Genomic DNA, 24,863 nt, shown 5'->3' on the forward strand with positions numbered 1-24,863 from the left:
TCTCTGGAGAGCATCTTTCGAAACCTCCAGACGATAGAGAGAGCCCCTTGGCCCGGGTCTGGGTGCGCGCGGCCGCGGGCAGGGGTGCGAACGGATAAAATCGATAAAATCAAAATTGTTGTTGGGGATGCCGATGCCGGAATTGGAATCTGTGGTGGCCCGTAAGCAGAAATACCGAAATACCTACCTAGTACCTAGTCTACCTACCAAAATCCAATGATACTGCGGGCTAAGCTCGTGAATTCTCACGCTGGAAGTTACAAAGAAAAGAACCTTCAAGGCCACGTCACACTAACCAGGACCGTTTTGATTTGTTGAAATTTAAGATTGGGATGTCTTAAAACCCCATTTGAATGACCCCTTTTGAAAACCCCTTAAAACCTCAAAGAAAGAATGGAGTTAAAGCGCCTGAATCACTTTGCACATGTTTTGATCACTTGTATGGTTTTGAAAAATTTGTGTGAAAAGTTGTGGGAGAAAATATACTCAATATAAATTAACATGCATCAACAGCCACATCACTTTAAATCTATTCTTTCTTTTATTTACCAGACTTTAGTTAGGGGCCTCTGGGTTCTTCACTGTGAAAGATATCACTCTTTGATATATTTTTCTTCTGGGTAAAAGACATTTTGTATATTATTGGAATTAAGGCAATGGGAACCCAGCACGCCTTCTGCGTGCTAGGCCCCCTGAGTTATCCCTGGAGCTAAGGGGTCCCCTTGCACATTCGGTGCTCAGGACTCGGGAGTGGCCATGGCCCCCGTGGCCCTGGCCACAAGGAGGGTCAGGGGAACGCCAGTTGAACGTCTCCCCATCCCCCAATTATCTTCGTAACTATGCGTTTGCTTACAGTGAGACGCGGCGAGGCGGTGTTGGAAAGGTTTCACCGAGACGCGCCATCTGAAACAATCCTTAAATTTCGAATCTGAGGCCACGTGACTGGTCAGGGTTATGTCAACGGTCAAAATTGAGCATACTCACGTGTAGGTCTCTAGCGAACGCATTGTCGAGCCCAGTTTTGTATGTATGTATGTATGTATGGATGTAGGTATGTATTTACGATCGTGGGCGATCCACACATGGCGTGGCGATTACTGCCCCGGCTTACTTACGAACAAAAGGGTAGGTACTGAAACTATTCCGAAAGTTTTGAACTCGTACAAAGTATTTATTTAGGTCAAAGTCAGGCCAAAGTGTTGGGAAAACAGTCATTTGGCGTCATTTTTGGGTTAAACTTAGCATTTACTCCGTCTTTTCAGATATCGATATTTAGGGAAATGAAACAACTCAGAATGGCACCAAATTACAAGAGGAAATCAGAGGTAAGTAAGGGCACCGGCACCGGCGTTCCGCCATACTCCGTACTCCGTAGCCTGTCCGACTGTGGTGGGCTGCATGCCTTCTTGCTTCCGCCTTCATGGTATGTCATAGGGTGGCGTTTTAAGCTGCATCCAACGGGAATGTGCTGTGCTTGTTTTGGTTGCAATCATATAGTATCCAGCCCCTCATAAAATGTAATGATCTCATTGCAATCACTGCTCAGTGCTAATGGAATCTCACTGTTTCAGGAAGGAGGGTCAGGAGAACGCCAGTCAAAGAAGGCAGCGAATGAGTCGGCGAAGGAGGCGTTTGTGAGTGACGCAAAGGACTCTACGGGAACCGCTTGGAATTTTAAAATAGCGTCTTGGAATGTGGCTGGCTTGCGAGCCTGCGCTAAGGTACGTATCAGCGAATGGATTGTGTTGCTGTTATACGAATATAGGTACTTTGAATGGCAGAGAACTAGCCTACGCAAATGTATAGTTCTCTGAAAACAAATGGTGTCTTTTCTACTGCAGTCTATCTTGTCGTTTTTTTACGGTTTTCTTTTTTCAGAAAGATGGGTTTAAATATATCGTCAAGGAGGATCCCGACATTATGTGCCTCCAAGAAACTAAATGTACTAAAGCCAAGCTACCCATCGAAGCAGAGCTCAAGGACTATCACCCTTACTGGCTATCAGGTAAAGCGATGCTGTTTTGTGACAGAGAAGCCTTGTCTTTCTGGCACCATATTGTTATGTGGTAACGTTCGACGGTCTCTGTTGTTTTAAAACTGTCTATAGCTTCAAATTACCGTGCGCTTCTTTCAGGAAAAGACGAAGGATACTGCGGTGTGGGTCTGTATAGCAAGAAGAAGCCGCTCAATGTCACATACGGAATCGGAGACAAAACACAGGACGAGGAAGCCAGACTGATCACCGCAGAATATGACAACTTCTATCTGGTAACATCATGTGAGTCTCTATTGTAAAATTGCGCTTTTCATAAACATACTCATCAACTTCACCTCTTTTCCTTCAGTTTGGAATAGTTTTAGCTCAATTTGAAGAAGATTCACTTCAATTGGAATAAGACGTAATTTAAGTGAATGACATCTCTTTCAAAATGAAGTGCATCTTTTCAAAATGAACTCAAAGTTTTTCAAACTGAAGGAAAAAGGGTGTAGTTTTCCGGCTAAATAAGCTTCCTTTTCTGTTTCTTTTCTCGTGTGCGCATGAAATGGGGCTCATGATAGGTACGGGATAATTTTTTCCTTTCTTCGGTGTGTTGCGGTGTTACGGACTTTCGTCCCCATGACGCACGTTTATGCTTACGGCTGGCGCTGTAACACCAATACATTTGATGGACCGTTTTTTTCTCAATTTTATGCATAGGACTCGCGCAACTTTGGCCCGTCAGTCGCCAGACCTTGAATGAACAATGACAAGTACTATTTGCCAGACGTTCCAAACTCCGGGAGAAAACTGGTGACCCTCCCCAAACGGATGGCATGGGACAAGCTTCTAAAAGAGCATCTCCAGAAGCTGGATGAAAAGAAGCCTGTTATCTACTGCGGGGATCTCAACGTCTCCCACAAAGAAATCGGTATGTGCTCTTATTGGCTATCCCTGCGATAATATTTCATGTAAACCTCAACATATTTACTGGCAATTGCTTGCTTTCAATGACCAAGCTTCATGATTGACGATGTCTGTATTAATATTTTATCCTGAAATGATCTTATTTCAGACTTGAAGAACCCAGCGACCAACAAGAAGAACGCTGGTTTTACGCAGGAGGAGCGCGACGGCTTCACGGACCTTCTTACTGCTGGCCAGGATGGTCTGGTTGACACATTCAGACACTTCTACCCGGACAAAAAGGATGCATACACCTTCTGGACATTCATGGGAAACGCTAGGGCGAAAGACGTTGGATGGTGCGTATCTAATGCTCCCTTGTTGCGTATATGCGCAAGATCATTGACTGATTCGAACTTCATTCGTTCGTTTCATGAATGGATGTTATTCCATTCGAGGTCACGGCCTGATATTTCAAATAGACAACACTGCGTTATTTAATAAAACCTTTGCCGTTTTTTGTAATTGCTTTACTGGGAAGTTAACTGCATAGGTATGTACTTTGTGACAATTGTGAGTATTGACCGATGTTAGTTTGAATTTTAAGTGCATTAAATAGAGACACGTCTTACTTTAACGTGCCACATTTTGCAGGCGCCTGGACTACTTTGTCGTCTCGAAGCGCCTGATGCCTCGAGTGTGCGACTCTCTGATACGGAAGGAGGTGATGGGCAGTGACCACTGCCCGATCGTGCTGCTCATGAACACTGAGGGCATGTGAACCGACCGGGGCCGACCAGCCTGACCTCCGGCAAACGTGCGCCGGCTGCCGGCCGGCACACGCAGCTTGGAGAGGTTGGCTGATGCGCGAGATGAACAGCGAATTTCGTCACGTCTGTCACGCCGCCATCATTGATGGCTCCATTCCGACTTCAGTTAATTAAGCGTCAGTGATGCTCGTCTGTTGTGCTTTGAAATCGTAGTGATATTTTGCGAAGCCTCGAGTCATGCAAAGTGATAGCTGTGAGGTCGGACGTAACGTTGGTACCTGGTTTTGAATATGTTGTTTTTTATTGCCCGTGTGAGTTTCATGTAAAGTGTAGTGGTCGCTTGTGCCATAGAACGGAAAGTTGGCTGGATGCGGTAGCATAGGGACGTCTCTCTCAGCGCTGCCGGCTGCCGCCACGACACATTTTGTGCTGTTTCACTACCTACAATACCCAATAGATCTTACTCTCCTCGTACAGATAGACAATACATTCAGCAGTTACGTTTGGCCAACTCTTTACAGACTCCGCCTGCGGGCATCCGGATGAGCTCCTGGATAAGTGGCAGAAACTTGTTCCGGTAAGCAAATGCCGCAAATATCTTTCGAGACGATGGTACGTAGACGAACACGAACGAGACGAATAGTTGCTACGCGTGTTTATAAGACAATTAATCACTGCATGTCGAGCAAGGAAGAGGGACACAGGGCGCATCAGAGGCATCATAGCTATTAGCTGGCGTGCAGTAAGTCACATTCATCGAACAGCGCAAATGGTTATTGCAGCTCTGTGTAGCTTAGCCACAGCATCGCTGGGGTTATCTGCGTGACGCTGCCATTCGGTCCAGTTCGTGATTGCAATGGTCGCCAAGTTTGTCGGATACTGGGACTGGATGGAGGCGGTTCACAGCTCTATCATCTCTCCTAGCGACCCCATCAGCTCCACGCAGACTCCCCAGGGTGACGTCCCCATCGCCTCGTCGTCTTGCTTCAATCATCGGAGTCAGTTATGCAAGACGCCGTGCCATTATGAGACATGATTTGGAGGTGAGTGACGGCGAAAAGTAAGATGTTATGCGATGCTTCTTTTATGTTTTGGCTAATTCTCGCATCAATGACGCTTTGCACCCTAGCTGTTTTTACTCGCCTTCATTGTTAGCGCGTTCTGATCTCTCACCTCGCCTCTGCGCGTCACAGGTCGTGTGTTGGCACCTGCGTCTGCGTCATGCGTGTGGTCGGTTCCTCGGTGGCGGTGCGCCGCCCGCCCCGGGGACCGGGTGCGCCCGCCCGGGGGCCGTCAGACAGGGACCGACTGTCGGCCCGAGCGGCGCACCCCACACCGGCCGACGGACAGAGAGAGATGCAGGGGGCGCCGGGGCCGCTGCTGCTGCCGCTGCTCGTCCTGCTGCTCGCGCTGCTGGTGGCAGGTGGGTGGCCAGCCGCGGCGCCGGCGACAGCGGTCTTCTGCACGTCCCCTGTCGGTCACTTGACTTTGTATTTTCATCATCTCATTTTATCTTGACATAGGAAATCCCGTCCCCCATCTCACTTCATAACATTATGGCTTAGTCATTCTAGAGCTGAATAGTCGCCAATGGTTCACATTTTTTTTGCGTTGATGAACTTTCGGTACGTTTATTTTTTATCTCAGTTCCGAAGGTATCGTCCTTGACCTCAATGCACATTGCACATCGCATGGTGTACGCGAGTGCTATATTACGGAGAAATATTGTATGTGTGTGTGAGGTGAGCCTAGGTCCACGGAGGTGATCTGCCGTAAGCAACTTTGACTGCTTCGTCTTAAACCGTACATCCGTTAAAAAAAAAACGTTTTTCTCTGTTGGACAGTCTCCTCGAATCCTTGCTGCTCTTATGTTGACTGCTCTTGAAGTCTTATGCTACTTGGCAACTTATGTGGCTTGTGTCATGTGCAAAATCAGGGGCATCAAAGCGGTTCCGCTTGGTAAAACAATGTATTTATCAGGTCAGTCACACTGAAATTTGACTTACCGGCGGGCACCCACCGGGTCCTTGCTCTGGGGGAGGGGAGGGGGAGAGGGGGTACGTACAACGTTCCGAGAGTGGTGTGCCACTGCCAGAGCTCACAATTGCACTCTTTCGTTCCTCGTCCGTAGTTCGTCTGGCTGGGTATTGTTTCGATTTCCTATTTTCGCGGTCTTAAGCCCTGTCAGGGTCGGAATTACAAACTCAGGGCGGGACCCTTTCTTCATACTCCTCTACAACAAAGCTATTCAGCGAAAGCAATTTATAACATCTGGGAAGAAAACATTCGTTAGCTCTTCTAAACCTATTTTCCAAGATATTAACTTTAAATGAAGTATTCCCGTTTAGGGAGCACGAAATATTAGATCACCTACGCTACGTCCCCATGGGCTAGGACCTCCGTAGGCCATGCCTTGCGATGGCTCCATCATACAGCCTTGGCTTCATCCGAGATCCTGGAGCGGTACGAGATTGCCTGCGGTCGAGACGCCGGTCAATATCGGCTTCACCCGAGATTAGGGTTGCTCCCCAGTCTGCCTTCATATCAATCGACAAACTAATGAAGCGCTCATCTAATATCAATTACCGTCTTCACGTCAGCTGATGGAATTCTGGGGAGCGCCCTGTCCTGGACGCTCCTGTCGGGACGAGCGCTTCCTGGACGCTCCTGTCGGAACTCGGTGTATTTGGAGCCGTTTAAACGAGCGATGCATTGCAATGGTTCAGGTTCAAGCCGGAGATTCAGGCGGCTTGTGATCCGCCTTCCTCCGATGATAAAAAGAGGAACCCTCCCCTCAACCCATTCAGAAACCGAGGTCTTCGGCCCCTGCTGTTGCCACTTCGTGGGCTGACAACCAAAATAGACGTATATTGAAATAAGAGGTGATACACTCTCAGCAGGGCGCGGAAAACCGGAACCTTTGCCGGAACCCCGGAACACAGATTATGCTCACGCTAATCAATATTGATAGGGATAAGATTAGTACCTACTTCAACCGACTAAAAGGTTGAACGAGCTGCACCTAAAACCTAAATGCCGTCGAGGCTTCAAAACCGTGTCACTACTCACTCCCTCGTATACTGTGGCGTCTGTACGTCACGGACTGCTCCGTTAACCACCAAGCTTTCCCCTCACATCGCCAGGTGTGCGCGGTAAGAAGTGCGGCACCACCGACCTGCGCTGCAGCCAGATCTGCTCGGGCACCGGCAATGCGGCCACCTGCTCCTGCCTGCCCGGCTGGCGGCTCGAGGACGACAAACAAAAGTGCACCGGTGAGAGAGTGCACAGGCGCATGGCCGTCCATCACGGACTTTCGTGTGAATGTTGTCACAGGCGCTGGTCACCTTTTTGATGCTGCCAGAGATGGTGGGAATGTTTCTGTTTGCTTATTTCTTTGTTTGTATTTCTTTCCAAACTGGCCAAAAAACGCGAGCGAACACTTCGAATGTGGCTGGCTTATCAAATGTTCATTACCACAAACCTAAAAAAGTTTCGTTGTCAAGCTATTCGATTTCAGTGTCTTAGCCATGATTCCCTACCCTTGGAGCTCATCAGACATTTTTTTCTTTTGAAAAGCGAACTGTTCCTTCAGAGTCGCGTTTCCTCTGCCGCTGACGGCACTTTGTAACACGTTTCAGTCGCGACCACTGCGCTCTGCTATGAAGTGCGCTCCGACTTTTTCGTCCAGCATCCGGCGGAGGCGAGTCGTAACCAGTCCGAGCTCTCCTGTCAGGAGTTCTGCAGCAAGAGGAAGGCACACTACAGCGCCCTGGGACGGTATGCCCATTGCTCGTTCTGGAGACCTAACTGCGCTTGATAACGTATTGGGCTAATTCCGTTCTATCGTTGCTTCCTTTTGATCATGACTTGGTACATCATGGGGAGTTGTTTTGATCAGTTTCAGCGATTTGATCTTTGTTCCGTTGTGCAGGATGGGCTGTCGTTGCCTTGAGTTTTTCGAGGTGGTCGGCTCGCTGGGCGCGCTGACCTATCAGCCGGCTATGTGCGACGGCACCCACCCGATCGCCTGGTCCGTCAAATACCTGGCCGACCCGGCGGTGGCCGAGCACTTCAACAGTCCCGACCGCCGCCTGCCGGCCGACCTCTACAGCATCACGCACGATCTGGACAGCCTGCGCGGCGACTCGACCATGGGCCGCCGGCGCGAGATGATGCAGCACGGCCTGAGCCACCACCACGGTCACACGGGCGCCGGCGGCCGCACCGCCGGCCGGCCGCCAGTCGCCGCCCTCCTGGCCGCCACGCTGGGCACCCTGGCACTGACCGCCGTCCGGCTTTGAGACGCCCGACCGCGCAGCAGGGTCCTGACGGGATCCCGGCAACCCACCACCCGGGCAGAGTACGGGCGGGTCCAGCCTCCCGCCGGCCGCTGGCTGCTGACCGGGTCTGGTAGGATTGGCCAGTTTGTGTGGCCGGGGATCTCGCCCAGTCGCTGTCCTCTTTTCCCCACTTCCGACGCTGTCGCCGCCGGCGCTGGAAGGTGAACACTAGCTGGTGGCTTCTTTCTGTCCACCGGTGTGCGGAGCTTACTATCGATGTCGCTAAAAATGTCGAAAACAGTTACTATTACGGTGTTGCGGGGATTGTGCAAGTGTTTTCACTTTTCTCCTTCCTTTCAACATCGTTGCTTTGTATTACAACAAGCTCAATGGCGGCTTATGGGACCATTTTACTCGCTTCGCATAATTCTGTCAACCATGCTCCAAATTGCTGTAGTTTAAAGACATTGATGTTCCCCAAGATGCACCTTGATGTTTTATTGATCGCATACGGCATATCCAGTCCTTAAACATCGATCTTTAATAATGTATTATTTGAAACGAACCCTTGCTCCTATACAAGTTTGTTTGAGCTCCCTTCCCCTTACCCGCCGCTCTTCCAATTTTTACCGCTCTCCCGGCCGAATCAGCCCAATGTTGTGTTGGTTTGACCGTGTGACTTTCAGAGAAGAAGCTACTCGTACATACCGATATATGTAGGTATAGGCTTTAGGGAAGCAGTTGGAGCCTGGAGGCGAGTCAGTCTTGCGAACACACAGCCACTGCATCTATTTTATGTCTTCTAGCTGCCATAGATTACTGTATGTACCGTTTATTTATCTATATACATCCGCATAATTGTCGTAGTACCTATTTCAGCAATTGTATGCAGCTAATAAAAAGGATATATGGTCGATACGGTCATTGTTACTTGTGCCCGCTGAAGAATATTTATGGTGAAATCGAATAGGTATTTTTGAATGGTCGATGTAATAAGCGTTTCAATGTAACGTGATAAATGTTGATACACGTACGCATTGTCATTCATTAATTTTCTAAAAGTTTTGTGTTTGGCACCATTGCAGAGAATTTGATGTGCTCTGGCTCAGTATATCGATCGATATTTTGCTCCCGGCAACCGAATTCTGTAATTTTTATTTGTCCTATCATTGGAGCTTATAAATACAGTCGATGTCCTATCGTATGTTTGCAGTATTCTACGGATCGAATCGAAATAAGAAAGGCTGAGAGCCGTTTGATGCCTCACCAGGTGGATAGATTAGGGGTGAAGCAGGAAAGCATTTAAACCCTGACCATAGGTGATGCATCATACAGGCCATACTCGTAGGCGGCGGAACGGGGAGGGCACCTACGCACCGTGTCCCCCGTTGATTTTGGCATTTCAACATTAGCCCTATGGGCGTTGGATGGAAAGAATGGGACCAAAAGTCGTCAGTGCCCCCCCCCCCTTAATTGAAGGTGTTCCGCCGCTACTGATACAGGCATAGAAGTCGTAACACAACACTGTAGAAATTCTGGTGCATGGATTTTGCGACGTGCCGTTGTGTCGCCTGTCTTATGTCCTCTTTAAACCTGCATAATTGACTACAGGTAGGACTGTTTGCTTGGAAACCTTCGAAAATTCTTTGTAAATGGTACACGATAATTCCGTTTTTTTTACAGCTTTGGTTTTACCGGTTGTTGATGCAGAGGTTTTGCCGCAAAAAAGTGGCAGTGAAATACTCTCAAGGCTATATAAACCAGGTAGAACGCTCCGGGAAAAAAGTTGGAAACAATAAATTAGTTGCGGCATTCCCTGATGACGCGAATGTGGGTCAGCGGCCGGCGGCCGGCGGCCGCTAACACTGTATGAGGATGAATGCACGGAACTTTTGCTTGTTGGAGATTGCGCTAGGCAGTTAAATGTTAATGTTAGGATATGGTTCGAAAGTAAATTGAACGACGCTTCGAACGCCGTCAATGAATTTGCGATACGACGACTATTTGTTTAGTTAGAGCCGGCGAACTTTTACCTTCCGACCGCGCGGGGAGGCGATATAGTGCCACACTGACGGTTTTTACGATAGCTCAAAATCCTTTTGAGCTAAAGAGCTGAAATTTGACATGTCCAATCTTTTGATCAAGCTGGATCTTCTGGTACAAGTCGCATATTTAAGGTACGTAAGGTTGTTGAGCTAAGTTGTCGCTCGTGAGCCTCTACATAGTCCAAAAACAACGCAATTTCTAAGCACTCAGTGCCAAGAAATCCTTCACAGAAAGATGATACTTGGCGGAAAGAATGGCTGTCGGTTTCTTACCGTTCGTATGTATCGTGTTTTCACAAGAGTTTAGTAAGGTCAGGTCCCTCACGTCACCTCCCCTCATAACTCAATAGGACTAGGTGTACTATCATAGAAGCGTTTATCAATCGCCGGAAATCTTAGCCAATCCCACTGGACACTGGATCCATACCCACATGGGGCCCTCCTGACTGGCCACTCCCTCTGAAATCCACAATAACATTGGATTGGGCTGCGGCCATGGTTATGTATTAATGCTTTTCACTAACAGAAATACAACAACTTCAACCAGCACAATGCACGCCGCCACAACAGTCCGACCAACGTCCCTGATATCGACTAGCACTCGGCCGGATGCACATATGCGGAGCCAATTAGTCCGAATGTGACCTGCAGCTTACAATTGCTGTGTCGCATGGCGCGTGGCACAGGACGATTCCTAGCAGCTGTCGGCTGGAGTGGAGAAACAGCACGTTGCGACACACCGCGCCGGCGACAGAGCTCAGCAGGGCTGGTTGGAGGCTGGAGACGGAGGTAAGGGCGGACACAGGCACAGACATTGCAGGACAAATAACAGGATGTCAGTTAGGGATATAATTCAAGACGAATGATTCAAGACGGACTAAAATAATGCACATTTTGCTCACTTGGATACCAACTTCAAACTTGACGTTTATAGCACCACGGAAACAATGGCCACAGACACAGGAAAGAATCAAAAAATGAGGTGTTTTTAACTCAAAGTAAATAGAGGTTGCATATGATGGAACAGCCCGAAGTGCAGACAAGCACATATTTTTGGTAATAGCTATCAGCTGTCCTACTCTTCTCCCTTCATCAACTACTGGACACATCTGAGGAAGCACCAATGTCCATAACAAAAGCTTGCAAAGCAAAGTAGTTTTATGAAGCCAAGGGAAATACCTATGCCTACATCATGCATGTAAACTCAAAATTACACATGCATGACAAAGAAAGCTTATGTAAAGAGAAGAGTTGGCAAAAACATTTCATAGTTAAAATTATTCAAAACTGCACACAGGGCAAACATAAAAAGCAGCAAGTGTGCTGTTCTGTTATGCTAAGAAATAGTCCAAAACAAAATACATCTTTTCATGTTTGAACTGGTTGTTCTTCTATGCCACTTCATCCATATCTTGATTACAGATGGGCTGTTGCTGCAGGCTGATGAAGTGACACTTGATTGCCTTTGTGCGAGTTTCAGTTGCAGCCTCCTGGGTACTGCACTGGAAAGCAGATTGAATTGAATGCCTCTGAAAGATAGGAATACAGGCAAAGTTAGCTGTAGTAGTGTCAATGATAATAGACATGACATTTTTGTCCTTTGACATACATTTTGGCATACATGAAGTACAAAAAGGTACAAAATAAATTGGTTGGTTTGTTTCAAGACATGCGCACTGCACAAAGCCGCACAGACATTACACAGGGATATGAAATTGGTACACATAAAACTTGATGATTAAAAAGGTCAAAACTTGCAATAATAATTGAAGTAAAAGTTACAATCACAATCATTTGATTTAAAATGACTTGACAAGTCACAAGACGCAACGCTCCTATTCATTTAAGAAGGGTTTTTATGCTTTCATTATCCTCCACATATCAACCAGCTTGATACCAGGCTGTGCAATAGTGTGTACATAACCCCATGTTGCCATTTTATTAGAGCAAGTGGGGTACAACAACAATGCTGATGTCAAACCCACATCTGCAACCCGTACTGCAGTTTCAATCACCTTACAAGCACACCTTCTGGCAGTTTGATAGGCAGAATGGTCATTACTACTTTCTCCTCATATTCAACACATATTTCCCTTTATACAGATATAGTTTAGACCTGGTTATGGCAAGCATTTTCGAGAAAAGATATGATCAACGTCCAAGACAAAGGTCGAGAGAAACAACACCAACATAAAACACCGACTATGTAGCACTAATACTGTCAAATTCATAAAAATATATACATGAGTCGATCAGAAATTCACTGTAGATTTCGAAAATGGTGTCAAATGCCACTCAAATACCTCCATTCGCATGTACGAAGCAATAAAACACTGACCTCCAATTCCGCGTGCCATTCTCCATAGGCCACTGTGTATTAAATAACGCGTTCACTGATAGCAAAAAATGAGACCCACATATGACGCGTTTGCTACCAGCCAATCAGCGCTCGAGATGCCGAACGCTGATTGGTGGAGAGGGCCGTCGTTAGCAGTCCATTACACGTTGTTTTCCTTGAACATGTGCGTGAGCGCTGATGCTGCTCACGGGCTGTTGCCATTTCGTAAATGCTGAAGGCACGGGAGCGAACCCCCCTGAATACTCTTATTGCAATCGTCATGTAAACAAACCGGTGCTGAGACAACTATGACGCTACAGGCGGCATCATGCGACAAAATATGTCTTCACTTCCGGGAGAGAGACCCACGCTGGCCGTTGGGTAAGCGATATGACCTCTTGATTCATTTCCATTTTATATAATTTCTTGCATTGTTATCTTTTTTGAGCGATAATTAGCTGTTGATATTCTCTCACCAAAGCCGGTCCCGTAGCTCATTTGGTAGAGCGTTGGACTCTGCGTGGTGATTGCTCGCGTTCCCGGTTATAACTTGGTTATAACCAAGTTATAACAGTCAGGGTTCGAAGCGCGACGGGCGCTTGACATTTATGGACCTCCTGACAGGTATGCTTGCAGTTGGTTGCAGGCCGCACTTGCAGCCAGGCAAAGTCAATAAGGGGACTGGGCCCGGCGGCCGGCTGTGTGCGGCTATGTGCGCACGTAAAACTTTTTAGCAACCAACTTCAAAATTTGACCTCACTTGACCTGACCTCGACCTGATCTTGACCTGCAATTGGTCGCTGCAATTCATCCAGATGTGGTTCATATCACTTTTTGAGTGTGCCTATTGAATTCTATGAATAAAATGACCTTTAAAACATGTGTCGCGCATGCCCTTTTCTATATTGCGTTTTTGGTGACCCAGACTGGAAATAATACACGTTATGCCGAATATGTCCGGCGTAGTGGCGGGATTGCGTCAAAAATTTCGGCGCATGTCTGGCGTAACTTCGCATGCGCCGAATTCAGCGCATGGCGGCGGACGAATTTTTCGGCGCAGGGTGGTCGCATAATTTTTTGGCGAAAGACGGTCACCGAATTTATGCGGTACGCTGGTCAATCTAGCAGCAGATTCGCCCCGCGGGCGGCTCGAGAGGTTTCGGGACGAGACCGACCTCCCCGCCCCGGTCGTCGCGTGCTCGAACTGGTGAGCCGCTCGAACTCAGCGGAGAAGCAGCTGCCCAGGTGAGGCCTCAACCCTTGGCGTGGAGATAGGTATGGAAGACCTTGTTGAGCATCACCAAGCGTCGTTAGGCAATACTGCAGTGGGTTCCTGCCCACTGCGGTATCGAGGGGAATGAGAGCGCGGACGACTAGGCAAAACAGGCGGCCGCCCTGCCCTCAAACGCCCACTCGCTGACCAGGGCGGTTCACTGTGCGGCCTCGCATCAATGGCGCGACAACTGCTCAGAATCACTATTCAAGCCACTCCTCGGGAGCACGTCGCCGCTCCCTATCCCCGGAGCGGACCGAGAGGATGCCGTTTCGGTGCACCAGATAAGGGCGGGCCACTGGGGCCGCTCGCTCCAATACGGCACCGAATCGGCTGTCTCCACTCCGCGGCGTGCCAGCAGTGCCCAGACAAGCGGTGCCCCGCGGCGCTCTGCGCCGTGTGCCGAGAAGAGGGTGATATGCTGCTCCGCTGCCCGGCCCTCGCTGCCACTCCCACCAGCCTCGAACACACTGCTCCGCCGATATTAACATCGGCACAAATTTGTGGCCCCGGAACTCACGGCTCCAGCTTTGTTTCACGGCATGAAGCTAGAGTGCGCTAAAACTATTGAGGTATTGGGTTTCTGTGGAAATGAAAAACTCATTCGGACGCTCAAACATGGGAGAGCATACAAGGCCCCGGAACACTCTGTCTGGTTCATGGAGTTCATAAAGATCGGTAGATGTGCACATGTGCTTTATATAAAAGGGCTTAATTTTAGCACAAATAGGCTTAGGCACCTAATTTTTAGCGCAAATCACACAGAAATTTCAGCGTAAAATCGCTTGCGCCGAATTTCGGCGCAAGAGGGTCTCACGGGCGTCCGGCGTAGTGTATGGATGTTTTCCAGTCTGGTTGGTGACCTGACCTGACCTTGATCTTGACATTTGCATGATATTGTATGCAACGAATATTGTCTTGGTAGCCTAAGAACACGTTTTGGGCAATCAGTCTCAGTCCATTCTTCGGCAACTACGGTGCAAGGCCTGTAACTGTAGAAACTTGCATTTTGTACCTTTGACCTGACCTCATGACCTGACCTCTGACCTACTTAAGCAAAAAAAATTGGGCTCTTAAGATCCGCCTTGTTGAGAGCTTTCGATTGCCGTTTTCCCCTCTTTTTACGATCATCGGTTCGGAAGTGAGACAGGGGGGGGGGGGGGCAGAATCTGCCCCCCCCCCAGCAGGGCGCGTATGGCTGAATAGCTCAGCGGGGCGCGGGCTAACCTACCTTGGGGGACCTGCCGACCACTGCTGTAGATGCAGGAGCATGGGACAAAATTAGTGAGTTTTAGCTGGGAAGACACAATTTTAGATACTTTCAACATATTTCTAGTCCTTTCTCATAGTTGGTAAGGCTCCAACTAGTCACTAGCACACACAGCTCTTTTATTAGGAGCCATAAAGTTGGCCGAAATTCTTGACTTGTCAATGCAAATTGTCGCCAAATATTGGCGACAATAATAATTGTCGACAATAATTGTCGTTCCTCATCAATCGCAAAAGTCCTTTTTGATGAAATAATGCATAATAACTGTCAACTAATTTTCATATTTTCGCCCTTAGGACGCAATTCTAAAATAGCGCCAGTGCCCTATCTGCCGTGATATTGCGTGGTCGGAAAATCGGCGGAGTTTCCAGTCCAGGAACGCTTAATTCATGGCTTAGTGGTTTTTCATGGTAATTCATGGCTTCATGGCTTAACTTTATAAAAAAAGCTGCATAGGCTTGTTGGAACTCGTGCTAGCTAGTATAGTGACTTTGACACTGCCAGATCCAGGGAGGGGGGGAACTTGCGGTTTCTGGGATGTTAGTAGATGCTTTTTTTAATTCGGAATTTCGGAGAAACTTTTAGTGGTATGCCCCCCACCCGCAGCATTCAAAACTGCCTTTCTGGATTTGCCAGTGGGTTCTGATAGTTATTTAGACAAAAGGCATGCACTTAAACATATTTTTGATAAATCTAGTCAGAACCTTTTGAATGGAAAAATTCACAAGGATTCCCAGAGCCAATGCTGAGCAGAGTTTGTTGCGCCCTCTACCCTCTTATGCTATTCCTGATCTCTGGCAGAAGTTGGAGTCAGAATTGAAAGTTAAATGTGCACACATATTCGAGGATGGGCTGGCCGGTCCCCTCACTGACTTCACCTGGCTGTGGCCTGCCACTAACCACAACCATACCTATCAGGAGGCTCATGAAGATCAAGTGCCTGTTGCGCTTTGGACCCCGACTATTATAACCGGGGTGCTTGCTCTCGCCATGCACTTCATTCTTAATCTAAATTAAGCTCTTCAAATTGGGATGCAGTTAACAAAGACCAATGTTTTCTTCTGCTTTACCACCATTATTATGTAGGTATTCTTAGTGCTATTGATGTGACTGTGAGTCATTTATTTCTGTTCCCGTTGGTGATCAGGTAACAGGCATGTGATCATACAACTCCTCTGTGTTGCAGTGTCGCAGGCTGAGTGACCAGGCTGCTCTGTGATCTCCGTCGTGTGCTGCGCTGCTGGCCTGGCCACAATGGGCAGCAGACAGCTGCGGTTTCAGCTGCTGCTTCTGCTGCTGGCTGGATGCAGTCTCCGGGCCGGTGGCCTCTCACAGCAGCCAATCCTACTGGTCCTGTCCCTGGATGGTTTCCGTTATGACTACTTGTCACGTGCCAATCTGACACACTTTGACCAGCTGCGAACCCAGTGGACGTTCGTGCCGCACGTGCAGCCGGTGTTCCCGTCCAAAACGTACCCGAACCACATTTCCATCGCCACCGGGCTCTACTCGGAGTCGCACGGCGTCATCGGGCCCTTTGTCGAGCCGGAGACGGGCCGCTTGGTGGACCACAACGAGACCGAGTTCTGGAACTACAGCGACGCCGTGCAGCCCATCTGGGTGGGTGCCGACGGGACGGGGATGGAGTGTGCTCCTAACTCATTTGCCGTCGTATGTATGGACAGAACTGGAGAGTTTAGGGAAATAAAATTAGAGAGGGGTGGCAAGACAATATGCAAGAATTAGACCAGGCCTGATTTACCCCACTAATGTCCCCTTCCAAGAGAGTGTGTGCGTGTTCCTCACTAACAATGTACTAATGAACCCTGAATTAGCGGGCAGAGGCCTCTTGCACCAAAATCCTCTTGCACCAATGCTTGGATTATTTTGCATCGTATACCCAGTCCAAGTCTCAAATGTAACAATTAGCGTGCAAAATTTAGCAAGCACATGTAGGATAATGTATTGGGCTATTGCAAACAAATTTACCACCGTTAGATTAGCTTATTCTGAAACCGGTTTTTCGATTTTACCTAGCTAGGTAGTTTGGTGCAAGAGGCCTCTGTTTATGCTGGATTTGGCATTGACTACTATTGCTTTCTGTATCTACTAACCAAGTTAGGTGACATCATACATAGTCAATTTCGGCTTCTTTTATGTTTTTTTCCTCTTCTTAGCAGGGAGTGCCGCGACTTTTTCAACTTCGATATTGATTTTGGTGTTAACGTAAGGGTTCTGTACGTCGCTGGGACTGAGGGTGGAGGCACTCCTGGTTGCCTGATCATGGGTTACGGACTATTAGTTAGAAAAAAAAAATAGCGATCGACAGCTGGGCCGGGTCATGCAATTTGGTCATGCGTTATCGATGCAGTTAGGTCATGTGTTATCGACATCGGCGGATATTTACGAGTATTGATGCCTAGCGACTAGCGTTGTTAATTTCGATTATCGTCGATTTTATCTGGGTAATGTATTGCGTTATCTCTTATTGACGTTTCCAAGTAGATGGCGGACTATTGGTCTGTTGTACCTATAATTTTTATTTGTACCCGTTCCCTACGATAAGACCGTCTGTCCGGTGCCTCGCCAGGCCCTGAACGAGGCTACATCTCCGGACCGGTTCAGCGGCTGTATGATGTGGCCCGGCTGCTCCTTCCTGAAGCCGCCCACCTACGTACAGACCTACAACAGGTGCGTATCCGGCGCCGCCGGCACTTCGGCAATCTCGCTCCACGGCTCCGTTCGCTCAATTTCCAATGGCATTGCAGTACCTACCGCTCGATAAGCAGTATATTGTGTACCGTAAATACAGCGGTTGCAAGCCGTCAGTCTAAGCAAGGACAGTTCATATATTTGTAGTTTTATCAACGGCTGCCTTCGCCAAAAACCGTGAGCTGGACCTTGCGGGTCAGCCTAGCCCTTCAGGCGCTTACTGCCAGCACCATCTATTGACATGATTCAAACACCCGGTCGTTTTCGGATAATTAACAGTCTTAGACACAAGTGAGGCCGATTAACCTGTAGTGCCGGTTATCTAAGCACTGGTTGGGACAATGTACAATTTATATTTTTATATCGTCCTCGTTCAAAGTCGAACTTTTGCCACATTTGACGTAAACGAGTGGCTGCACTTACCAACACAAATAATTTGACGTGGAAATATACCTACCGGTGAACAATGAGCGTCTCTGTATGCCTACCATTTATGATCTGCCCTGCTATTTCAAGGGAATGCAGTCCTAACGACTTCCTCCGGCGTCACTGTATCGGTAATCAGTGCAGCCCCGCCCGAATCCGGACCGGTCACCCTCACCCGTTATGACCGACCCCGTGTGTGTCCGGCAGCTCGATCGCGTGGGAGGACCAGGTGAGCATGGTGTTTGACTGGCTGCGGGACACCGAGCGGCCGGCCAACCTGGTCTTCTGGTACCTGGACCAGCCCGACTCGGCCGGACACGAGTACGGACCGGACTCGCCGCAGGTCAGTTACCGTTAGAGCAGCTGCATCGGACCCACGTCATGAGGTGGTCGTTCTCATTTCCCGGAGAATACACAGGAGGTCAATCTGGGCCCCGAGAGCAGTACGTTTAATGGTTTTGTCCTCTCATGGCTCGTTGCACACTTTCTCCCGGCTTATCCCCGGATACCCGACTTAGCTGTGTTCTGGTAGCGCAATGCCCGCTCTTGCGCTCCTTCCTATCATGCCCTGTCTCGCTGACCCCGCCGGCCGTCCGGTCTGCGCAGGTTTCAGCCCAGCTGCGGCGCGCCGACCGCCTGCTGGGCTACATCGGCCGCACGCTGCGTCTGTTCGAGCTGGAGAAGCGCGTCAACCTGGTGGTGACGTCGGACCACGGCATGGCGCCCGTGCCGGCCGACCACCTCATCAACCTGGACACAGTTGTCAGTCCCGAGTGGTACACCACGCTCGGACCGGACCCCGTGCTCCGCGTGCTGCCCGTCACAGGTCAGTGGCCAGACCTCTCTGATAATACTGCTGCTGCTGCCGCTGACTGGGTCATTCCTTCCTGGCTAGCCTTCTGACCTGTGTTGGTCCCGTGACTCCTTTGAACCCATGACTATTGACTGTAGTTCCTGCCATGGTGACTCGCTTGGCCAATTTACCGCAGTGCTTGCCGCGGCGAGCTGTTTGACCCCTCCGCGCCCTCCGGCCAGGTAAGAGTCTGGCCGTGTACGGTCTGCTGTTGTGACCCGTCTGACCGGCTGTGTCCGCTGCGCTGACATGTCTGACCCCTAGTCTGTACCCTCTGGCCAGGTAAGAGTCTGGCCGTGTACGGCCTGCTGTTGTGACCTCCCTGACCCCTCTGTGTCCGCTGCGCTGACCTGTCTGACCCCTCTGTACCCTCTGGCCAGGGAAGAGTCTGGCCGTGTACGGCCTGCTGCGGGACGGCTCGGAGAAGCTCGGTCTCAACTACACCGTCTACCTGAAGGAAAAGATCCCGGAACGGTGGCACTACGCCAACAACCCGCGCGTCACCGACATCCTGCTGGTGGCCGACCTGGGCTACATGTTCACCACGGCTTCCTTCAACCGCACGCTCGAGTACTACCGGCAGATGGGACGCAACGGCACAGGTGGGCGCCGTGTGTGGTTAGGGTGGTCAGGGCTATACAGCTTTGTAGCTTTTGACTTTGGTGAGGCTCTGACGTCATATCGTTGTGACCAATGCTCTGTGGGGCTGCTTGTATGTGTAAGCTGGGTTCACAGTCGCTGTACGGGTCCGTCAGAAACCGATATCTAGTTGAGAAGTCAGCATTCATTGATAGTATACTTACAATACCAGAAAGGTACGGGATGCATCTCCCTGAGTCTGCCGCCTGATAGTCTGAATCTCCTTCGATTCTCTGAGTCTGCATGACCTCAGCTGACTGCTCCCCGCCACCGCGGCAGGCCCGTACGGTGACCACGGCTACGACCCGGCCTCGCCGCTGATGGACCACCCGCTGCTGGCGCGCGGGCCCGCCTTCCGGCGGCAGTTTGTGCACACCACTCGGATGGAGAACGTGGACGTGGCCTGGCTGGCGGCGCTGGTGCTGCGCCTGCCGCTGGCCGACGACGCCCTGAACGGCAGCCGACTGCGCGTGCAGCCGCTGCTGGCGCCCGACAGCGCCGCCTTCTGGGCGGGCGGCGCCGGCGCCGGCTTCTGGACCGCAGGTGGGGCGCAGTGGAATGGGAGGAGGGGGGGGGGGGGGGAGTTGAATGAATCTTGGGCGTCGTACATATCAGATAACACTGAATAGGAAGAATAATGAGAAAGCGGCTGTGCATATATGGTTTGAAACTTGAATTTGCTTTATTTTCGCCGTGCAAATGCAATGTTCCTAGTCTACGCTAAAAAATAATCCTTACACGTTACGATTTGCTATATTCCAGTGGTGCTGTCTGTGGTATTCGGGTCTTGCGTCGTAGCGCTCGTGATCGCCGTCATCAAACGGAGCGTGAGGAGGCAGTCTGTCAACTCATCCCTCATCAACGGATACATGTTCAGGTGAGGGCAGGCGGACGAGTGCAGAATGTGAGCCCAGAGGTATGACAGCAGGACAGCTGCTGTTGTTGCGTTTGCGCTTGAGTTCGGCCTCTGCTTATTTCGCGAATTATTTGACACCTAAAACAATAAATGAATGGATGGGTTTTAGTTTTTACATTCCCATTAGTATGTACGTGAGAGGAAGAAGGAATTCACTGAACGTTCCCAAGCTATCCGCGGGATCTCTGTTCCTATGTGCGGTGTTCTGTTTATGACGGACGTACCGTACCCAGTCACTGACTCCAGCGGCTCCCCGTCCGCAGGTATTCGCCAGTTCACCGTGTGCACAGTCGCGCTGACCGGGTGAGCGCGGCTGTGGGCCACGGTGGCATCGACGGCGAGGAGGCTGAGCACCTGCTCTCGGAGAGTACACCCCCGCCGACCGGCGTCTGAAAGACCGCTGACTGGAGTCTGAAGGGCCGCTGACTGGAGTCTGAGAGACCGCTGACTGGAGTCTGAGAGACCGCCGACCGGCGTCTGAAAGACCGCTGACTGCAATCTGAAGGACCACCGGCCGGCTTATGGAGGACCCCGACCGCCGACCGTCGGCTGAAAGACCGTCGACCAACCACTTCCATGATGGTTGTGTAGGATAGGAAGCCCGACGGTACACGTCGGAGTTCAGCTGGGGGCTCGTACAACCAGAAAGTTGGAGAATTTATTTCTTCGAGCTCCGAAGTAAGGGCTTAAGGCCGCCGTCCACTGTGCGGAACGCGTGCGGTCCGTACGGAATTTAACACAGAACCCTATGGGCGCATCCGGTCCGTACGGAAATCGTGTGCGCTCCGTCCGGACCGCATCCGAACGGCAATCAGCTGTTGATTTTCCGTCAGCTCTCCGCATGCGTTTCGGATGCGGTTGCTACGGAGACGGAAGAGTGATGTTCGACGCGTTGAACTTTTCCGCATCCGGAACGTCCGGAACAGACGTGGTTTGGGGCCGTATCGGAGGCAAACATTGTGAATTGTACGAAGAATTGGAACTCGATCATCATGAAGTAAGTAAAAATTATTTCCTTAGAATGGCAAGAGTATTCGCTGCTGGTTACTTGCAATATTTTATTTGGTAATAAGTGATAGGAAACATTTATTAGCTCTCCGCATCCGGACCGCATCCGGACCGGATGCGGCGAGCGTGCGGCGACATTCCGGACGGACTCCGGACGGAATTCCGTCGCAGTGGACGGCGGCCTTTAATCCCTTTATTTATATTCGGTGTACCAGCTATTGCCTACTGCGGAAGGCGTGCCTTCCACCCCCTAGTCAACTTCTCAGTAAAATCATAATTTATTCGAGCATCAAGTATTCAACGTTCCATAGCTGAAGATCTCAGCCTGAGCGCGGTGGTTCTTAGGTAATTGCATATCTGAATTTATCCAGCTGGGTGCCGCATTAGTTATTTCAACGGTTTGTATCTATCTTAACTGTTTTACAACGCGAAATGACTTCCTATAAATTAAGTAGACTTAGGCATGTTTTCAACATTTCACACAACTTCATCCCGCCTGGGCAACGTCACAGCTATACATTCAGATCAACAAATGCCGTGAAAAAAAAAATTCGTTATAATGCGCTCTCTAGAATGTTGTGCTCCCTACTTAGTACTTATCCGAGTGTATCAGTTCTACGCACAGGAAGATTTGCTGTTAGCTGCTACGCCTGTCTTTCTCCCATGTTCACCTTGTTGAGATTCTCCTGCACCTGTTACGTAAAGTGGATGCTGTTCCCGTTTTCCGTCTTTTCCTGGCAGCTGCTCCGGCCGTGCGACATGCGTCGGTTTTCAACATTCCCTGACGGAGCAACCACGGGCCTCGCCGACCTCTGGGCGCTCCTGTGTTTGTGATTTGTCGTTTGAGTATGCGCCCGATGGCGGGGTGAATCCCTGCGAGACTGGGCGTCGGCGGCGTGCACGCTGTGATCCCTGCGTTAATGGCATCCTGTGTGCTCCCGTGTGACCGGTGCTGTGGTTTGCTGTGCTGTGCTGATGGTGGGGGACAGCCGGAGAGCGTTTCGGTGCTCGCGGCTCAGGTTTGCTCAATGTTTGTTACGGGGTTTGCTGGTCGTTGAGAGTGCTCTGTTTGGGAATAGGATAGGGAACACGAGACCATTGCGGCATTCCATACAGTTATCTATGAAAACTGTGCAGTGTGCATCATTGTGAGTTTCTATATTAGGGTGTTCTTTACATCCCCTGCTGCTGTGTGGGGAACTTCGCTTTTCTGTTCTCAATAGTGATTTACGATGATGCAGAACGTGATAAATTCGGACCTTGCCTGATGATTTGGCTAGGCATATCAAAGCTCGGCCTATGGCACTGATATCCGTGGCTCTCATTTGCCTGTGTCTTGTTTGTGTCAATTCTGAATCGACAGCCATCAGAATCGTGTGCCGTTTCCACCATTTCTAGTCATCCACGATCGTTTGCCGGCATACGTTTGTAATATCTCTGCGTCGCTGCTTTTTACGTAGCAGTGCTGTCGTTTGTTGTGTGTATGTGTGCTAAATATGATCTGCATGCTTCTAACTCCATTGTTTGCCTGGTACTTAGGTACTTTGGGAAAGCGCTTGCAGTCTGCAAGCATGGCATATGCTGAGTAATATGCATAGGCATTGAAGTGCATATCCGCTAGGTTTGTAAAGTGCTTGCAACATGAACAGTGAACAATGTTGCGGAAATGTGGATACCTACTTCTGCTACTTTGGACGACCATTCAACTTTCTTGTAACTGCTGAAAAGTTTTGTGTGAAATTATATCTCCTAGTTCGATTATTTTTTCTATTCTAGTTTTGCTATTATTTTTTATCACCGCTGGCATTTGAGCAGGCTCGGAATGACGAGAAATCGGGAAGACCTTTGGGCGCCAGTTTTCAAGCTCAGATTCTTGCAGCGTTTTAGGGTCAATTTACTGCTGCAATATGCCAACCTTGATAATGTTGAATCAACACTGCGTCGTCAGTTGCCAATTGTTTGTTGTTTCATCTCAGTCTGTATGTTGAACATTTTGTCAGGTAATAGTTATTGAGAATCCTGACTATTTAGTAGCCAATGAGCTACATCTAATTATCTCTGCTCACATTTGTAGTAATCAAGCAGCAACACTCAGCTTATACGGCCTTGACACTCAGTAGGTCTAGCAAGTCGTCAAGTGAAGTCAGTAGGCGGAACTATGGTCATGAGTACCCAAATATAGGAACGTTCCCATTTTTGGGAACGGAGTTCCCAAATATGGGAACGGGCGTTCCCATTTATGAGAACGGAAGGCAATTTTTCGGCCGTTCGCCCACTAAAACTCAAAAGTGCATCACGTCTCAAAAAAGTGCACGCTGATTTAAGTATCTACTAAATCTCCATAAAGTTATCTTTAATCTGACCGTGGAACAAGGAAATTGACCGTGGAATGATATTTTTAATGATTTTTTTAAAAATGACAGAATGGTGGAAATATGGGTTATATGACATTTAACATGCAATTTTAAGGAAAATGAAGCATTTTTTACATTTTGAGGTCAAGTATAATAATTTTCGCCTGGTTATGAAGTTTCATTCTAGCGACACCAGATGCTGACATATGCAAGCGAACACGCGGACAGTCCCGAGGTAATATTGTTGACTTTTGGTGTCGGGGCGATCGACCGCGTGGAACGTCAGTGATTTTACCGAACTACTGTTGTAAACTCAGTTTCAGTGGTTTAAAATCATTCAGCTGTATTTTATCAGCCCTGAAAGACATATTTTATTTGGATGCTAGCTGTTTAGCGTTGTTTTATAAGCAGCGTCATGAGCGTGGTTTTTGTCTTCGGCGTTTCTAAGCATGATCGTTTGGGGGGAATTTCTCTGATATAGGTCGCTCTGTGTGGCTTATTTATAATTTTTATGCTGATTTCGATCATTCCTCGTGCCCATCCTACCAGGCTTTTTGCCACTTACACTCATTAAGAAAGGAAAAAACTAGATTTTCATTGGGACTAGGTGTTTTGAGGGTGTAACATATTCAGCGTTCCCATTTTTGGATACTTCTTGTGCTTGTCAACTCTCTGTGATTAGCAGACAGGTGCTTGACATGTCTCCACCCTCGGCGCGGACGGTGGATATAGGTATGGAAGACCTTGTTGAACATCGCTGAGCGTTGTGCATTACGTAATCCTGCAGAGGGGGGCGTGCCCGCTGCGAGATCGACGGGAATAAAAGCGCAGAAGACCGGGCGAAACATGCAACGGTCTTGCCGGAAAGGTCATCTGATGATTGTTGCGTTAACAATAATTTGCGGCGTTGGACGTGATGCTTGTTAATGAAAAGAGCCCCTGAAAGGCGTCGGTGAAATCGTTCCCAATTTTGGGTACGCCGTTCCCATAATAAGGAACGCTTGCAGCGCCAGTGTACGAGAGCGTTCCCAAATTTGGGCTCGCGGCCCGGGTGATGGACTGCTTTAGAAATAGGGGAACGATTTGAAACTACGA

At 49.1% G+C, this 24,863-nt stretch overlaps 3 protein-coding genes across 17 annotated transcripts; all 3 read left to right on the forward strand.

The window, feature by feature from the left end:
- Positions 1-45: 45 nt before the first annotated feature.
- On the forward strand, positions 46-4,160 carry LOC122380884 (DNA-(apurinic or apyrimidinic site) endonuclease-like). 14 transcript variants are annotated; one of them, XM_043364450.1, is made up of 9 exons: positions 47-84; positions 856-1,125; positions 1,263-1,325; positions 1,572-1,721; positions 1,879-2,005; positions 2,135-2,278; positions 2,766-2,909; positions 3,054-3,243; positions 3,539-4,160. In XM_043364450.1, the coding sequence occupies exons 2-9, from the start codon at positions 1,030-1,032 to the stop codon at positions 3,663-3,665; spliced, it is 1,041 nt and encodes a 346-aa protein (XP_043220385.1). In that variant the 5' UTR covers positions 47-84; positions 856-1,029; the 3' UTR covers positions 3,666-4,160. The 14 variants fall into 14 exon arrangements, with proteins under 14 accessions (XP_043220378.1, XP_043220376.1, XP_043220388.1 ...); XM_043364448.1 differs by having other exon boundaries at positions 48-62; positions 856-986; XM_043364451.1 differs by having other exon boundaries at positions 51-84; positions 856-945.
- A 256-nt stretch (positions 4,161-4,416) lies between these two features.
- On the forward strand, positions 4,417-9,133 carry LOC122380886. Its single transcript, XM_043364455.1, has 5 exons — positions 4,417-4,697; positions 4,848-5,077; positions 6,798-6,926; positions 7,293-7,431; positions 7,586-9,133. Exons 1-5 carry the CDS (start codon positions 4,687-4,689, stop codon positions 7,953-7,955), a joined length of 879 nt encoding a protein of 292 aa, XP_043220390.1. The 5' UTR covers positions 4,417-4,686; the 3' UTR covers positions 7,956-9,133.
- Positions 9,134-12,610: 3,477 nt separating this feature from the next.
- Positions 12,611-22,929, forward strand: LOC122380935 (bis(5'-adenosyl)-triphosphatase ENPP4-like). 2 transcript variants are annotated; one of them, XM_043364586.1, is made up of 10 exons: positions 12,611-12,698; positions 16,047-16,480; positions 17,451-17,551; positions 18,206-18,341; positions 18,605-18,824; positions 19,232-19,453; positions 19,770-20,033; positions 20,253-20,367; positions 20,670-21,403; positions 22,156-22,929. In XM_043364586.1, the coding sequence occupies exons 2-9, from the start codon at positions 16,115-16,117 to the stop codon at positions 20,797-20,799; spliced, it is 1,554 nt and encodes a 517-aa protein (XP_043220521.1). In that variant the 5' UTR covers positions 12,611-12,698; positions 16,047-16,114; the 3' UTR covers positions 20,800-21,403; positions 22,156-22,929. The 2 variants fall into 2 exon arrangements, with proteins under 2 accessions (XP_043220521.1, XP_043220522.1); XM_043364587.1 differs by lacking the exon at positions 12,611-12,698 and adding an exon at positions 12,759-12,941.
- Positions 22,930-24,863: the final 1,934 nt, after the last annotated feature.

This window comes from Amphibalanus amphitrite, unplaced genomic scaffold, assembly GCF_019059575.1.
Source record: "Amphibalanus amphitrite isolate SeventyFive unplaced genomic scaffold, NRLGWU_Aamphi_draft 000109F_arrow, whole genome shotgun sequence".
Lineage (NCBI taxonomy): Eukaryota > Metazoa > Arthropoda > Thecostraca > Balanomorpha > Balanidae > Amphibalanus > Amphibalanus amphitrite.

Coding starts and splice junctions, on each gene's coding strand:
- LOC122380884 (XM_043364450.1), top strand. CDS start 1,030: ATGTATGTATGTATGGATGTAGGTATGTATTTACGATCGTGGGCGATC. Junction 2,910..3,053: donor CGTCTCCCACAAAGAAATCG/GTATGTGCTCTT, acceptor ATCTTATTTCAG/ACTTGAAGAACCCAGCGACC. Junction 3,244..3,538: donor AGGGCGAAAGACGTTGGATG/GTGCGTATCTAA, acceptor CACATTTTGCAG/GCGCCTGGACTACTTTGTCG.
- LOC122380886 (XM_043364455.1), top strand. Junction 5,078..6,797: donor GCTCGCGCTGCTGGTGGCAG/GTGGGTGGCCAG, acceptor TCACATCGCCAG/GTGTGCGCGGTAAGAAGTGC. Junction 7,432..7,585: donor CACTACAGCGCCCTGGGACG/GTATGCCCATTG, acceptor TCCGTTGTGCAG/GATGGGCTGTCGTTGCCTTG.
- LOC122380935 (XM_043364586.1), top strand. CDS start 16,115: ATGGGCAGCAGACAGCTGCGGTTTCAGCTGCTGCTTCTGCTGCTGGCT. Junction 16,481..17,450: donor ACGCCGTGCAGCCCATCTGG/GTGGGTGCCGAC, acceptor GTGCCTCGCCAG/GCCCTGAACGAGGCTACATC. Junction 18,342..18,604: donor ACGGACCGGACTCGCCGCAG/GTCAGTTACCGT, acceptor CGGTCTGCGCAG/GTTTCAGCCCAGCTGCGGCG.